Below are 18,253 nucleotides of genomic sequence, written 5' to 3' on the forward strand. Positions count from 1 at the left end.
GTAACCCTCAATCGAGAGCCGGGAAACAAAGGGATCTGAATAAATCAGTTTTGTATCTGTTAGAAAATTTTCCTATTTTGTGCCGGAGGTATTTTAAAATAATATGACTCTGCTTTTCTTGGATCATGCACAGAAAAGTATGTAAATTTATCGCTATAATACTTTGGACTCCCCACCAGTGGTGTAGAACAGTGTTCCCACTGTGTGTAGTTCAAGAGAGGCCTGTATCTAGTGGCACGGTGTAGGTAGTGATGTCCCCAATTGTTATAGCAGAACATTTCCCCATAATTCATTGTATAATCATATACATCATCACTTTCAAAAGCGGAATAGTCCTTCATTTCAGTTAGCATGGAATCAACTGTTTGGACATACCAATCATCAGAGACAACATCAGGTGCCATAACATCAGACATTAAAATTTTGAACACGTATGGTATTTGAATAATTTCTGTAGGCCCGTATATATCGAATGTAACTTTGTCCCACACAATCTCATCAGTAATCGGTATTGCCGTAATATTTACAGGGGACAAATCCCTTCGGTCCCTATGTGAAGAATGATTTGGTGTTAAAACTTCATGAACAGGCTCGACTGAGGAGCGATCAGGAATATAGTGACCATTTATGAGCAACAAGTAGTTCCATGGGTATAATCAAATAGTTCTTTTTAAGCCATCGATACAGCTTACTACTTTTTGAAATATCGTCAATCACAGTAGAGGATGAATCCAAAGAAAAATCATCAATGTCAATGAAATAGCCAGAGGTAGTCTCTGCAAACACAGGAGCCGGTGTATTCTGATCCACTGCACGTGGAGGCTCTTGGTAGACAACATCATCCGTCGGTGAAGTGTTCATGTAAAATACAGCTAAATCTTGAACCCGGGTGGTCACTGAAGATGTGACTGGAACCAACAAGAGTTCATTTTCCGCCTCCCCATGGTCGAGGAAGTGTCCGGAACAGCAGTTGACATTGTTGCATAGTCTGTAGTAGTGATGTTAATCCTACTATGTAGATGGATGTCCTGTTTGGTAGTGAGAGGGGATCGGGAATCACCGAAGGGACCTCCTGGTCTACTGTGAAGGATCGGCCACATGGTGTAATTTGATGTCATCAATGGAGATTAATCTGTTCGTTTTAGAACCAGACAGTGGTGGTAAGATGACAGTCCCTGGTGCCTTTTATTCCCACGCCCGGTACCAGTGCTCTGTATGATAGACCGAACTCCTTCTTCACAGTGATCTTCTCATGAACCAGATCCCCAACTTTAGGAATCCAGCCAGTTGAAGTTTTCCCCAATTCCCTTATTCCTAAGGTGGCAGCACTTGCAGATGATTTATCATCACAAAACTGTTGAAGCTCCTGTAAAACAGTGAGACGTTCATTTATGTCAAATGGTGTTTCTGCTGCCACCATACCAGGGGCATTAAGATCTGGGACATACATAGGTATCCCAAAGAGAACCTCATATGGAGAACGTTCCCCCAAGGACCATCTTGGCAGGTTATTCAGTGCTCTCTTTACCCCATATTGGTGGTGTAACCAACTGCGGCCTGAACCTAATACTCGAGCTGTTAAGGACTGCTTTAGATCACGATTCTGCCTCTCCACGACCAAATTTCCCTCGGGATGGTAGGGTGAGGAGTAATGGAGTTCAACACCCATCGTCCCCATGGTGTCCCTGAATGCCTTAGAGGAAAATGCAGGGCCCTGGTCCGAATGGAATGCTGCAACCGCATATTTACCGATAAAGATCAGCAAATCTTTTATAACAGTCCGGGCGTCAGCCGATCGCTGTGGCCATACCCACAGGAATCCACAGCCACTAAAATGTATTTGTATACACCATCAGGCTGTAAGGGACAACAATGGTCTAGGTACACACACTCAAGTGGCTTGTTGGACACTAAGAGGGATGTCTGCGGCGGGCGTTTGATATTAGAGCCCTTAATCTGCTGGCAAATGTCACAGCAAAGGACATACTGCTTTGTTTGTCTGCATAGACCAGGCCACCAGCAGCGTTGCTGTAGAATTGTTATTGTGGCCTGTATACCAGCATGTGCAGAAGCGACACCCTCATGCGCTGCTGTAATCAGATCTAATTTCACGTCTTCATTGGGGATCACTCGATCTCCAACCCCAGGAATCGTTGTATAAGCAACATTCTGTGCACTGATATGGTAAGTACAGTTTGTAGGGTATCCTTTCGGAAGGGGCTTGCCTGCAGCCGAAGCTTTAACAGCAATCAATATTTCATTGTCCAATCTTGTCCGAGAACGAGTCACTGCAGCCACAGAAGCCGTAGCTACTAATGCTTTGGCCGCTTCATCAGCCAATGTATTACCAGCAACGTGTACTCCTACACGTTGGTGTCCTAATGTATGGACTACATGGACACACGGTAGCTTATCCTTAAGATCAGCCACCCTTCCCCACAATGTTTTGTGTTTAATGGTGTTCCCTTTAGAATCTATAAACCCATTCAGTCTCCAATGATTGAGATATTCATTGTATGACTGGACGCAGTAATATGAGTCACAGACTATCAAAGTCTGGCTTCCTGTCTCAGTATGTTCGAGCGCTAGAATAAGAGCTTTAAGCTCAGCCAACTGTATTGATGTTTAGTACCTACAGCCAGTTTTGCTGAACCGTCAGTGTATGATAGTATGGTAGCTGTCTAGTGGCAAGATATTTAGAGGAGCGGGTACTCTTGTTCATACTGGGGAAAATTCTTGTGTTTGAAGTCTTGGATCGAATATATAATCGACATCAGTGGCGGTCATTGAATCCAACGTGGATGTAATGCCTTAGCGTTAGGAACGCTCGCTTTAGTGACTGCCTCTAAGGCCGGCACCGGGGAGACAACAATAATACGTTTCCCCTGGGCAAGTGGCCTCTCTTTTATGACGGCCATCTGACCTGCTGTCAGAATCTTTTCTGTAGGTGCAAAAACGTTGTTCAGCATTTCAGTATAAATGTGATTTATATGCTATCTGTATCGTGTCATCCTCATTAAAGGTGACATAAGTAAATCCTATGGCACCAGCAATAATTCTGATGACCAAATTATTTTTATTGTCATGTGTGTGTAAGTGTTTAGCTTCTAGCATGTTCTGTTGCATGTCCCTAAGGATGTGCATGTGTTCAATTGTCCAGTGTCTGCTAGAAAATTTGGGCTGAACTAGGTCATACAGTGGCTTGATGCGTTCAGCATAATCTGGAATGTATGTTCTGCCAATATAGAAGAAACCCAGTAATAACTGCAATTTCTTAAGTGTGTTCGGAGGCTGTAGTTGAGCACATTTCTCTAGAAAGTGCGGGCCAGGCTCTTCCCTTCGCTTGATAGCTCATATCCCAGGAATAACACATTAAGAAAGGCTATCTTGCTTTTCTTAAAATTGAATTTGTAACCGAGGTCTGCAAATCCCAAAAGGATCCGATTGACTCTCGCAAGATGAATGTCGAGGACGTCGTCTGTGAGATATGTCATCCACATAGGACAATGCCTCGGAATCAATATCATGTAATATTGATGTAACACAGGCTGAAAACAGGCCTGGGCTATTTTATAGCCTTGATGTAAACGGCAAAAGCGTTTCTGAGAGCCAAATGAAAATGCACTTATGTCCTGACTTTCATGAGCTAAATTCTGGCAGAAGAACCCATTATATGTGTCTAAAGTTGTTTAATATTTTTTACACGCTATATTGTTTATCAGTGCTGTGTGAATTTTGTATAGCATACGTGCGTGTATTACTATTTAAGTGTCTAAAATCAACAACTATTCTATATGAATGATCTGGCTTTGCAACGGGGAATAACGCATTATTCATTGCAGATGTACAGGGCTCAATTACTCCCTGGTACTCAAGTTGTGATAGGATCTCCTTTACTGGAGCTTTTGCTTCATGTTTAACAGGGTATTGTGGCTGCGGCTGGGGTGTAGACCTAACGGGAATAATACGCAAGGAGACTCCTTGTCCCAACCTACATGATTGCGGTATAGTGCAGGTGCCTGCGCTAAAGCTCATTCAGCAGCATAGGCTTCTTTTGCTGCTTCCGGAACAAGATCGGAGAAAGAAGGCAAAATTACATCTTCTCCATGCGGGAGCTTGCAGACGTATTCAGGTGGCCAGTCTCTTTCAGCTAATAGTGTGATATTTTGGGATGAACTTACTAGTGATATCCTAATAGTGCGCTCCACGTCTCCCTCTATCTGAATTTTTAAGTCATAAACCCTATCGGGGGGAAGAACCCAGCCGTCCGCAGTTTCAACCGCGATGTAATCGCTAGTTGCTGTTGCATCCAGATGATCTTTTAGACTCTGGCGACATATCGTGACCTCTGCCGCGCTGTCTAACAGAGTCACTGCCCACCTCTTGTTCCTCAACAGCGTTCTCAATTTTACTGGCATTTTTAACTGTCAGTGCTGCCATTTTCTTCTTTTTAAACTGTGGCTTTCGCTGAGTAGTCTGTTCTTCTTTTTTAATGGTAGACTGTTGTGAGTCTATCTTTTCTTTCACGTATTCCGGACGCCGATCTTGACACCCCCTCTCTCGCTACGTCTATCCGGTGCGTCCTGAAAGGAACGAGAGGGACGTGTATCAGTATATCTGTCTGGAATTTTAATGTTCTCCCTATTTCTGAGATTATATCTCCTTTTGGAGTTCTCGGGGTGTAGAGAATCAGCTCTCTCATTTCTTCTTTCTTTGAAATCTTTTTGTTTATCCCAGCGCTTCTTAGAGCCCTCTTGTGCCTGCTTCGTACCCTCCTTATGGACCGTACGTTGTAACTCCAATTGTTTAGGTTTGGCTCCGAAACTATCCCGTCCTATACTAGTATAGGTATCGGAAATTATTTTCGGTAGCTGTCTCTTGTTCCTGGTTTGGAGTTTCCCGGAGACGCTGGCGAATTGCCAGTGCTACCTCTTCCCCTTTAATATTACTGAGGATAATTGATGATACGGCGTCGAAGTTACGCATTAATTTCATCCCCAAATCCAAGGCTGGTGCAGCCCCATGCTCATTTTGTATTTGTTTTAACACTTCCGGTAAATTGGCAAGTGTCGGGGTACCATGTGTGGTAGTATATATGGCCGCAAAGACTGTACCCCATGTGGCACAGTCATCCACCGAGGGAACCATCCCAAAAGGCAAGCACATAGTGAGCAATCTATGTTTTTCCTGTGGTCCCGTGTGGGGAAACGCAGCTTTCAGCTGATTCGTTTTCTGGGCAATCCAGAACGGTATTTTTTCCCGTTCCGTGGGTACTTTACCCATAATAGTATGCACTGTTTGTGGATTAATCCCAGTAGCCAATTGATAACCACCAGCTACTGGCGGTGCTGGACGCACTGGTGTTGTGCTCAATGTTCGCATTACGAACTGTACTAATAGTCTATACAATGCCACTAATTAATTATATAAAACTCGTATATCTGCTATCGGCATATTCTGTATGCCTGGGTGAGATGTGTATGTGGCAAACATAGGCCACGTAGGTCCATCATTACTTAAGGGACCTAACCTCACTCTTCGTAGTACATGTGGTAGGGCGCCTTCGAACCAGTTCTGATGCTCCTGGTAGGTGAGCGATATTTCATGATACTGGTATGCTTGGTACCATATAGGTATGTTTGCAACTTCATATGTGTGGAATGTCTTTGTTCTTTGGTCAACCTCAGGAAAGGTGACCCAACAGTAAAATGTTTCTGTTTGGTATGCTTCAGTAGCTTCTATTATCATAGTAACATCCCCGCCCTCCTCTGTAAGGCCATGCGTTAATAAATGTTGTGTTAGTGCATGTCTAGCATTTTCAGGAATGTCTATGGCATCAGCCATATTTGTTTAGAGAAACGGAACACCAAAAATGGGAAGTATATTCCTTTTATGAGTTCGAGCTCGAACAACCTACAGCTGAATTAGGTGTTTACTTTTCAGCTAAGGAGGATTCTCCCAAAGACCACGGACGTCTCCGTATAATGGTACTTAGGGTACGTGTTGTCTGTGAGACCGTGATAGTCAGGGTATCCGTAAATTAGGGCCTAAACACCATCGTTGGTGACGCCATGTCGTAGTTTGGACTCTTGCTCTGACCAAGACTGCTGGTTTAAGGATGACAGTACTTTTGTTTGTAGGCGACTGCGTCTTTCCTACAACAAGTCGCAACTGTTGTCCCAACCTTACCGGCTCACTAGCAGCACCTCACCAGAAACACAATAGTAAAAGGTGATTTATGGCAGCCGTTTACGCATGGACTCAAAAATAAGATATCTCAGGGAGTGTCGTGGTTAAGCGGAGATTACCCTTTTCTCACAGATATATTATGTCTTATACAAACACAGGTAATGACACAGATGCAGTAAAGTTACAATAGTTTTTATTTAACATAACTGCAATTTGCGATAAGTTGCATGGGCTGCAATGATTAGGATAATGAATAAAGCAAGAAACAGTATTTTGAAGTCGAAAGTCATTATTACAAAGACCCCCACCATCTTGCAATACAGAGAAAAGATATGAGATGTAATATGCCCTAATACCCTAATGTGAAAAGGCCTAACCTCCTACCTAAAGGAGAGCTAGGGTTGTTAAACCTAATCTGCCAATGCCATGTCCATGAGAGGAGCCCCCAACCCTCGTTACCTTGGAATGAGGTCTCTATCTCAGACTCCGCAGGCACACGATGACTGGGTCAGCATCAAGACGACTGCAACATTGGTATCAGCGATGGTGGCGATGTCCTCTGGTCGGAATCCCTCTGATTATCTGTCTAAAGTGTGATGTATTTATACAGATCTACAAGGTCCCCTGACGTAGGTGTGTTTCTAAACAATAGATAACAGACATGCTTGGGACGGCAATTAATATCAACAATCCCTCGAAAGTATAGAGAGGGAAAATCCCGAAGTGTGAACACCTACTGTTTGTTTGTCTTTGGTGCTTGATCTTGACGCCTTGGCGCGGTGACACTGATAATGTTACCCATAACAAGTGGCCTAACTATAAACAAGGCAGCCATCTTAGAAGAAATAAATAATTTAATTGGCTAAGACAGAGCAAGCTAAGTCGGTTAAAAGTCACTAGGTGACGGGGATACATGTCTACAAGCCAGAGGCTAAGCTAACTCCTGTTATCCCATTAAAACGAACTAGGATTCACTACACTCCAAATTGTCTGAAGGGGCTGCTCCCTCCCCTTCAAGACATCGCCAGCCATGCCACCTTCATACATTCAGATATCGCAGGATCATATAGCTCTTCTCCTCGAGGAAGTCCAAGCCCTTTTGGCCAAATTAGCTTTAGAGAGGGTTCTGTTGCCAAAAGTAGGTCGTGGTTGCTATTGCCGCTACTTTCTGGTTCTGAAAAAGGACAAAGGTCTTCGACCTATATTAGATCTTTGGTCCCTCAATGTCTTCCTAAAAAAGGAGAAGTTCAAAATGTTGACATTGGCTCAGGTCCTATCTGCCCTGGATCCCGGAGACTGGATGGTAGCGTTGGACTTGCAAGACGCATACTTCCACATTCTCGTCTTACTGGCCCACAGAAGTTACCTACGATTCGTGGTAGGTCACAAGCACTTTCAGTTTACGGTGCTCCCCTTTGGCCTTACCAGTGCCCCTCGGTTGTTCGTAATGGTAGTGGTGGCAGCTCATCTGCGAAGGTTAGGGGTCCCAGTCTTCCCCTACCTCGATGATTGGCTGTTGAAGGCGAACTCACCCCAGACAGTAGTCTCCCACCTCCAGACTACGGTGAACCTTTTGCATTCGCTGGGGTTCACTATCAACTTGCCACAGTCACACCTGACTCCTTCTCAGACGCTCCCTTTCATCAGAGCTGTTCTGAATACAGTGCAGTTTCGGGCATATCCTCCCGAAAAGGGAGTCCAGGATATTCGGGCTATGATACCGATGTTTCAGCCTCTGTCCTGGATTTCGGTGAGAATGACTCGGAGGCTGCTGGGCCTCTTGCATCCTGCTAATTAAAAATGCCAGATGACATATGCGGGCTCTGCAGTGGGACCTGAAGTTCTAGTGGGCGCAGCATCAGGGGAATCTCTCCGACAAGGGCCAGATCTTGGAAGGGATTGCAAAAGACCTGCAGTGGTGGTTAACAAATCAGGATTGGGTCAAGGGCAGATCCCTCTCCTTTCCCCAACCAGATTTTACGGTTGTGACAGATGCTACACTCTTGGGATGGGGTGGCCACATGGGAGAGGCCGAAATCGGAGGCATCTGGTCTCCGGCGGAAACCGGGCTCCATATCAGTCATATGGAGCTCTGAGCGATTCGACTAACATTGAAGGCATTTCTTCCCTCCCTCAAGGGGAATGCAGTGCAGGTGTTCACAGACAACACCCCCGCCATGTGGTATTGTAACAAACAAGGTGGAGTGGGGTCGTAGACCCTTTGTCAAGAGGCCCTTCGCCTCTGGACTTGGCTGGAACATCAGGGCATTTTCCTGGTGGTTCAACACCTGGCAGACTCCTTGAATGCCAGAGCATACGAACTCAAACAGCGATGCATGGTCGACCATGAATGGTGTCTCCATCCGGAGGTGGTGCAAGGTCTCTTCTTGCAGTGGGGAGAACCTTGGTTAGACTTGTTCGCCTCCATAGAGAACGCGCAATGTCAGCTGTTTTGCTCATTGGAGTTTCCAAGGCGGCACTCACTTGGCAACGCTTTTTGTCGCAAGTGGAATTCAGGCCTCCTTTACACCTATACCACTCTTGCCCAGAGTTCTGAAGATCAGGCAAGACGGGCCCAAGTAATACTGGTGGCTCCGGACTGGGCATGAAGAGTCTGGTATCCCGAGCTTTTGAACATGGCCACAGCTCCTCTAATCAGACTGTCCTTTCGGGAGGATCTTCTGTCGCAGCAACAGGGGAAGATCCTCCACCCGAACCTGTCAACTCTGCGGCTTAATGTGTGGAGATTGAGCAGCGAAGGTTGACGTCTTTTGACTTGCCACCATAAGTCTGTGACGTTATCTTGGCAGCCAGGCTTCCCTCAACCAAAACTGTATACGCCGGTCATTGTCAGAAATTGTGGCATGGTGCATCGATAGTTCTGTCGATCCTCTATCTGCTCCTCTTTCTCAAGGTCTTCTCTTTATTCTTTACCTTGCCCGGCAGGGTTTCACCTTGGGCACTCTTAAGGGATAGCTCTCTGCTATCTCTACTTTCTTGAGGTTACCAGATCAACCTTCCTTATTTAAATCACCTATAGTTGGGAGGTTTCTTAAAGGCCTTACACATCTCTTTCCTCCTATCCTATTCATCATGCCCTAATGGGATCTCAACCTGGTCTTAATTTACCTTATGTGTTCCCCGTTTGAACCGCTTCACAAATGTCCTCTAAGGCTCTTAACTATAAAGACTGTCTTTATGGTTGCCATTACTTTTGCCCGCAGAGTTAGTGAACACCAGGCTCTGTCATCTGAGCCACCGTTTTTTGCCATACATCCTGACAAAGTGGTGCTTTGCACGAGGGCTTCTTTTCTACCTAAGGTAGTGACACCCTTCCATGTCGGACAATCCATCACCTTGCCTACCTTTTACGCACCCCCACATCCCTCTCATGAAGAGGAGAGACTCCACAGTTTAGACCCAAAAAGAGCGTTGGCGTTCTATCTTGATCGTACCAAAGACTTCCGGGTGGCCGATCAACTCTTTGTGGGATATGTGGGTGCAAAGAAGGGGAAGGTGGTGCAGAAGTGGACCATTTCAAGATGGGGTACTCTTATGCATCAAAATGTGCTTTGCACTGGCTAAAAAGCAACCTCCTGAAGGTTTGCAAACTCACTCCACCAGAGCTACTGCTGCTACCAGAGCGCTAGCACGGGGCTTTCCAGTCCTGTATATTTGTCAGGCTGCAACGTTGGCATCTCTGCACACTTTAACCAAGCACTACTACCTAGACAATCAGATCTGAAGGGACGGCTACTTTGGCTGTTTGGTCCTGCAGGATTTTTTGGTGTGATCTTGGTTCGCAGGCCCCCCACCGGGGATGGTATTGCTCGGGTATCTAGTCAAAGGTAAGGAATCTGCAACTAGAAGTCTGTATCAGATGTACAAGTTACTTACCTTCAGTAACGAAAAATCTGGTAGAGAAATATTCTAGTTGCAGATTCCTTACTGACCCGCCCATCCTCACCGCACTGCAAACTGATTTCTAGGGACAGGAACTTTCCCCTCTGGGCCCTTGTTTTGGGGCACCATTCTCAATGTTCTTCATGGCTCCGCGGAACTGGCGTGGAAAGTCGTGAAAAGAAACTAACGTCAGTGCACCGGGGTGGCACCTACATACGACCCCGACGTCATCAAGGCGAACGCGAAGCCAATGATGCCCACGGAGTCGACCGACACTACCGGACGGCGCGCAGAGGTAATGCTCGAAGAAAAATCTCCGGATCCAGTCTGATGCCTGGGGAAATTCAAAGGTAAGGAATCTGCCGCTAGAATATGTCTCTACCAGATATTTCGTTACAAAGGTAAGTAACTTGTACATTATGTGATGAGACAAGTTAGGTCCTCTCCTCTGTTATCACAACACTATTAAATCCTAGATGAAATACGGATCCCAAGCAGCCCTGAAGAATGTCGAAAGACCAGATTAGGCTTTAAAAAGGGCAGAAACATGGTGGCGTAAGAGAGGTACTCAAGGGCCGGAATACCCAGCGTTGTCCTCTTATCAATACTTTATGGTATTTTTTATGTATACCAAGGGTACCACAGAATAAAGAGTAACCTTTTGGTTTATCCTAAGGTATTTTTAATAAGGACACTATTTATTGTCTTGAGTTTTACACGTCGTTTCTAGAGATCTATCTGAATTAGAATTTGTGCTCAATTTCGATCCACCATCCCAATAGGCAATACTGTATCTTCACTGGTTAATGTCTTAGATGTTTCTTTTGCCTGAAGAATTCAATAATGTATAGAAGAGTGAGTTAATGTAATATTACTGTAAATAGAATTACGGTTTATTCTCGGCACAACATTTGGACATCCTATTCTTTTCATGGACATTAACACCGCGTAGCTTTTTTGCTTAAAAAAACTCTTTCTCAGTAGCCTAGTAGGATAAATTCAGACCACGTCAAATACCGCCTCTTTCTACAAAGAGCCTCATACTGCTGTCTCCTTAGGTGTACAACAGTTGTTTGTGGATGGTATTTGAGGCAATGTTCTGAGCCGCGCAGTATGTGTTGGTGGACGGGTGACACTTTTTGCTAGCTGTTTTCTCTGGATTTTGTCCCTTGTTTAGTGCACAATGGAATGCTGTACTAATATACTGGTTTTGTGTTTTCACTTTTATTGCGCAGTTGGTACGCTTTTCTGGCGTGGGCAAACATGCCTTTGTTGCTCGGAGAGATTTTCAATAGTCGCAGCTTGTACATGCTACAGTTAAGCGTTGCATCATGAATTCCTTCACAATGCTCCACTGTTTCCAAATTGGGCCATAGCGCGAGCAACTCCTCACAAAAGAGACCCAGATCCATCGATAAACTAATGTTCTCTTTACTTTGAGGGTGCTTCAATAAACGTTTCTGATAAACTGCTGCTTTTATAAAAGCTATCAAAGTTATTTTCTTCCAAGAATGCTAATAAACAACACTGCCCACGACAGTAGGAGTGGATTTAATGTGCTACCATATGCTGCATTTAGCACATTAGAGACACACGGAAGGGGACCCAGGAAGAACAGTGAGGGCTATTGTAAAGTTGTTCCTCTTTGCAGTTCAATGCAGTCATTTAAATTGATGTAGGATACACCAAAACTGCTATTAATAGAATTTAGTGAGAGAGGATTAGACTGGTTCAAGAAAGCTATCGTTGAAAGGGGAGGGTCCAAAGACCACTCTATGGATACAGAGGACAGTAGGTGTCTTTGACAGTTGTGCTGTGAAAACCCAAAAATACAAAATTCTTATCCTGCGTCAGTAGAAAGGGGTAAATGTCAGGCTGCCTAATGCAAAAGCTTATTCTGAATATGAATTAGGATTTGTGGCAGTATTTGTAAACTGGAATAGATTGTAGGACCGCACTTTTTGTGTTGTACTCGTTAACTTTTTAGCATAAGAATGTTTTCACGTAACTTGCAGAGTCAATCAGCATTAACACAAAGAGGTATTTTTAGCCTTAGAGACAAGTTTTCATTGTTTCCGTAGCCTCGTGCGAAGAAAAAATATTTATACCTGCAGAGAAGTCCTTTGGGAGAGTCCTTTTCATCCATTGGTATGTTCAAGTGTCCTTCATATTTTGCTTCCGTCTAATCAGTTGCAAATCTAACTGTAAACAAAATATAGCTCACTTGACTGCCAGAACTGGTGGGTCAAGAGGTCCACAGGTTTTTTTTATTTATTATTATTTTTTTTTTTTACCTTGCTTCATTTTTTTTGTCTGTCACCACCATCTTCAGATGTGAGCACTTTTCTTTTAGTGATTTATTTTCTATTGCCAATGCTACTTAGAAAAATTAAAACCAAAATGATTGCGAAGCTTATATCAGTTGGCTTTGCCACTTTTTGTAGAGCTTTTGTTTCTACGAGTAACCTGTGGCGCAACCTATGGAGCTGTAACATAAAATCTATGAGAATGTTTCTTACACCCTAACAGTGGAATTTACAAGAAGCATTTATTGTTTGACCTCATCGTCGAAGAAGAGTTTCTAAGAAAGTAAGTCTTGTTCAGGATGAACCTGGTGCCTGCATCCGGCCCTGACTTATATCGTCATCGGTTTGAAACGTTTAATTTTCTTCCCCCACCCTCCCCCGGTTCATAGACTATTGCTAAAATTGAAAAGCAGTGATTTACAAACTTAAAAAAAAAAAAAAACCTTTCCTAACTTTTTGGGGTGAAAAGCAGTGATTTATGGAATGTTTGAAAAAAGTATAACTCTGGTTCCCTTCATCTGATTTTTGATGTTTTGGTGTCTAATTAAAGATCAGAATATACTCTGTTTATAAATTGGGGTTGGATTTGTACTTGGTTGTGTTTCTTACCTATTGACTGCTTTGGTATTGGTATATACTTGTTTTCCTTTGAGGTAAGCCTGACTGCTCGGTGTCAAAGCTACTCAGGACTGTGTTAAGGTTTAGTTTAGAGTAACCTAACTGAACCTGATATTAATTAGTGAGAATATTGCTTGGTGAGGTCTCACAACCACCCCAACCAACTAGCCACTTTTCTCACAAGTATCATTGGCAGTTTATGCTTCTTGACTCTATTCCTGCTTAAAACTTTGAAAGTTCATATCTCCAGTTCCCCTTATTGGATTTGTAATTTTGGTGTCATTTTATTTTTCATTTTACTCTATTTGTCTAATGTGGTTTGTATTTTTACTGTTTAACGTTTGAACATTTTTACTATTTTGGTACTACATACTTACTTTACAGATTGCCCTAGGTTGAGCCTGCCTGCTTTGTCAGTGCTACCAGGGAGTTGAGCTCAGGTAAATTTTGTGGCTTTGACAGTTTACCCTGGCAAGGGCTGTGATTGTTCCTTGACGTGGGCACTCACTGACCACAAATAACAATCCAATTTCTTACTGTGGGTAACTACAGTTAGTCATTCATAGCAATGAGACAGCAAAGCCAAACATGAAAATCTCTTTATAGAGAAACAGTAAAGTTGTTCCACAGTTAGACAATAAGGCTGGCGGTGCATTGGTTGCAATTTCACAGGTGTTGCATGTAGTGTAAAAAAACAGTAAGAGATGAGAATCAGTTAGTTCGATTCAACTTTTTACTCAGTTGTCCTGTGTAGTGCGCTAGGTTAGACCAGAGTTGGGTTCTGTGTGTCCAGCATCTGTCTTTCATGGGCAAATCTTGATCACTTCTGGGTTCAAATGTCTTACAAAAACTTCTAGGACAGCGATATAGAAAGATCCTTGAGACAACCTATGCGCAGACCCATAGGATAACACTGGCCAAGAGCCTGTGTTGTTCCTATCCTTGCACATAAGATCTACTTTTTTAAGGTCCTGGCTGTGCCCCAGAAGGTGGTACCAATTTTTCTTTTACGGTGTGTATCTTGTTTTTAACTGATGTATCAGCCTTTCCCTTTTTGTTAAGAAAGTCATTTTCATCTTAAATAATAAAGCTTAAACTGAACATTAATATGAGAAGTAATTTTTTTTTAAACATGTTCAACCTCCTAGAGTTATCATTGTCTGCTTGTCCTCGCTACTGTGAATGGGTCAAGGGCCCAATTGCAGTTCCTCCTGTGACAGATAGGAAAGTCCTTTAATAAATGCTCCTCAATCTATCATATTGTGAAATTTGCAAAGGTTTACTTAGGTCTCAGAAATTCAAAGGATTACTTACTATGTGCAAATGTGGTGTTGGTAGTTCCCTCAAAGAAAGCTTCACCCTGCAGAGTGTACAGCAGATATGTAGTCAACACACTGACATCGAACAATGACAAACTGTGCAGTCATTATAATTTGTCACTAACGAGTTAATCCTGAAGACACTTTAAGTGCATGGCCCGACCTCCTGGCCAGTGCCATAGAATGTGATCACAATTGGACAACTTTAGTGTCCGTTTTGGTTAACGGCAGAATATTAGAAGGAGAAGCAGTAAACTGTTGGCTGATCGGTTTGATTGAGAAATGTGGCCTCCCCACAGTTTAGTCTGAACCACAGATTAGCATCACACATACTCCTTTCAAGCCTCTGCTAGGTGGCTCCTTTATCCCATTTCAGCTTTTATGACCATGCTCATCATATTGTTTTAACTGTCATTCTCAATCCACAAGTTACTGAATTCACACTTACTGGCTAGATAGTGAAATGCACATCAAGATGAAGATTTGAATTAAGCTATTAATGTTCATGCCAAGCATGTCCATTACATGTAATATGTTTTTTAGATATAGGAAATAATCACAGATTGTTACGTTGCAATATACTGTTCGTCTAACAGTAGCATTGCTTCATTGTAAATTTAATTGCTGCGTTAAGTATGCCTGAGCACTCCACCCATCCATATACATGTAGAACTGAAAACATTTAATGTAGGAAGACTCTTGGTTAGTGGTGATACCCTTAGACTTGAACAAAAAAGGGAAATGCAGCAAAATTTATTATATATAAATTAAATGATGGCGTTTCAGATTCTGCAGTTTTATTCAGTTGACACCCTCTACAGTTACATAAACTATTGTGTCTTGTGAAATGTGTAGAACAGCCTTCTTCTCTTGTACTTAACTCAAGTCATGCTTATGTTTAAATCAGTGCTAGGAGTTTATCATAAAACCGGCCTACTTACCCAGATGAGGTTGTGGACATTTGATTAAATGGTATTGTGCACAACTGAGTTATTTTTCCAAACATTCTGCAAATTTCGGAGGTTATCTTGAGAGACTGGCACAATGTTTGATATAAAGCAAAGTACCCTGCCTACCCATGAGCGTGAACTGTTTCTTCAGAGACAGCAACGAGTCAGTCTTTCAGCATGCAAAGAAAGAAGCATCGACAAAGCTATTAGAGCTTGCTTTCAATCTTTGGTAAGGATATATTAAATGTGCTTGGTGCAGCCAGAGATAAAAATACATTAAAGATGTGAAACTCCGTAGCACAATTAATAACCTGATTATTGACTGGGTTTAAGGTGCACCCTGACAAGTGAAGCGGGTAATGTAGATCCTTGAGATACTAAAACATTGATTAGTATTTTTTGTGCAGTCATTTTTGCACCATTTGTCGCACTCTATAACTGAATGGTAAAATATGAAATTGTGTCTGTAAACCTAAAACAGTATAACCTTGATACATATAGAATGATAGAAAATATCTTTATGTCAATGTTGTATAAACCACAGATTTTCTTCCTATTGTACCTGTAATTGCTAATAAAATGACAGATTTAAAAAAACCTCCATCTTCTCGTAATGTGGCATAAGGTATAACTTACAGATACAAACTTAACTGTGGGCTCCTCCTACCTCCCTCTTTGTTCCCTCCTACAGCTACACCGTTGATTTTTTATTTATTTTTTCCCCCATCCCCCCCCCTCCCCTCCTCAATCAAACCAGAAGTTGGTTACTTCGCTAATGTGTCTCTGTGCCCACAGTATCTTTCGGGACGTAGCAAGCTTTTGAATTAAATACTCAGCGCTGCATAGGACTTCAAATTGAGTTGTCCATCCTCTAGACCTTGCTGTGACTCATCTGTGTGAAAAAGGCAAATTAAATTGTAATAGCAATAAATTATAACATTCAACAGCATTCTTTTAGTTTTTATTATCGGGCACACCAAACACCCAACTATTGGTTGACCTTTCTATCTCGAGCTGTTTGCTTCTGAGATCACCTAATTTATACTGGTCACTTTTATAAACTGTCCTTTACACCTCCAACATCAATTTAGTTTCAGACTTCTTGGTGCCTTGTCTTCCCACTTCCGGGTCGGGTGCCTACACTGGTGGTGCTGTATACCACCAAGATCCACGACCATGTAATGTATCCCAGAAATAGCAATGGATACCAAGTTAACTGTATCAAGGGTATACTGCAGTAGGTATCCGTATCATGCAATTATACACACCTGCCCTTGATGGAATGACCAGCTATGCATTTACACACCTTCTCCAAAAGAAAACTGAAATTGTTGTAATTATTATATGCCCAGTAATGTCATGGATTCAGATGTATCTTTCTTTATAGTTTCCAAAAACAAAACAAAAAAATAACATTGAAGTTTTGTCTGATTCCTAGTCTAAACCTTAGCACTCGGTCTGATATTGGTACTTTTGCAAAGTAGCATCGTTACAGGTATGTTTATTTTCTTTGCAAAGAGTGATCCATCAAAGTGTGTGTGTGTGTGTGGGGGGGGGGGGGAGGGGGGGCGCTGTTCGTACTCCATCCAGGTTGAGCCCTTTCGGCAGTCCATATTGGACTTATTTGGGGCACGCACTCTTCCCTCCCTGCCACTCCTAAGGATGGGCCAGATCTTACGGCTTGCCTATTTGGGGCTTTGTTCTGACATTGCCCAATTCTGTGCTTTCGGGTGGCCAGGGAGAAGTTTTCTGTATCGTGTCTGCTGCCTGGGTATATTCAGGTGACTATAATAATTCACCTCTAGTAATACAGAAAATGTTATTTTAATCAAACAGTGAGTCTGGTGAATGTCAGGAAATGAAATTATAAATAAAACAAACAAGACAAAAATAAATCAATAAGGTACTACTTGATTTTTTTTTTTTTTTAAAGTTATTCTGAAGCTGGAAAACTGTAATAAATAGTGTACTGACATTTGTAAGAGACAATGAACGTAGGAAACACTTAGGTTGGAATAGTGCTTTCGTTTTTGCATTGATGGCTGGATCTGTTACAATTTGATAATTGAGATGAACCCCTCTTACGTAACATTTTGCTTTCCAAAGGCAACGTCTCGCCTGCGAGAGAGAGGATGTGATGGCTGCCTTGCTGGAATTGAAGTGCAGCAGCTGTTTTGTTCGCAAAGTGCGGCCATCCCTGAGAACCAACTAAAAGAACTGAACATGAAAACTGACAGTGCTTTGCAAGTGGGTACCATCTTGTGAACTTCCTTGGCACTAATTAAGGAAAACTGACAATTAAAGAGTATCCTTGGCACCTAGTAAACTCCTTTATTTTGTGTGTTTAATTGAAGGCATATAAAGCAGCTCTGGAGAGTTTAGGACACTGTGAATATGCAATGAAAGCAGGCTTCCACTTGAATCCTAAGGCTATTGAGGCAAGTTTACAGGTAAGACAAGGTGATCGCTAACAGATTTCCTAACTTAAAATGCATCAAGGTTTTTCACTGATGAATTAGCTGTGCTACACATGCCCGCATGACATTTACAGTTTTTTTAAACCGTTCACCTATTGAATTGGATTATGGTTTGAGTTTTGCCTTTCGCATAGGTCGTATTCTTTCAAGTTGTATGTGGTAAGCATCAGAATAAATGCTGTCCTCTCTCGAATGTCATCTGCTCTTAAAAGGGGTTACTTTTTTGCTGTAAAGTAAGAAAGCGGGTAGATTATGACATGTCAAAGATAAAGCGTTTTTCTTTTTCATTTTTAAATGAAACGAGGTACTCGTAGAGCAACCTTGCACAAAAACTAATGGTCACATCTCCCATTTGCCTCCAACCCAACAAACCAGCCATGCCTTTTAATCCATCCAGAGCCCAATACTATAAACCTGCTCGAACACACCCACCCAATAACCATAAATGTAGCAAACTAAGACCTTCACTAACATAGCCAATAGATATCTAC

At 42.6% G+C, this 18,253-nt stretch overlaps 1 protein-coding gene across 1 annotated transcript in view; it reads left to right on the plus strand.

Moving 5' to 3' along the window:
• GARRE1 (granule associated Rac and RHOG effector 1) overlaps positions 1–18,253 on the plus strand; it is a 506,156-nt gene that overhangs the window by 124,440 nt on the left and 363,463 nt on the right. Inside the window, exons 4-5 of the mRNA XM_069216464.1 lie at positions 17,392–17,532; positions 17,640–17,735. Of these exons, the coding sequence (XP_069072565.1) occupies positions 17,392–17,532; positions 17,640–17,735 (237 nt within the window). The remainder of the gene's footprint in view (positions 1–17,391; positions 17,533–17,639; positions 17,736–18,253) is intronic.

Source organism: Pleurodeles waltl, chromosome 12, assembly GCF_031143425.1.
Source record: "Pleurodeles waltl isolate 20211129_DDA chromosome 12, aPleWal1.hap1.20221129, whole genome shotgun sequence".
NCBI lineage: Eukaryota > Metazoa > Chordata > Amphibia > Caudata > Salamandridae > Pleurodeles > Pleurodeles waltl.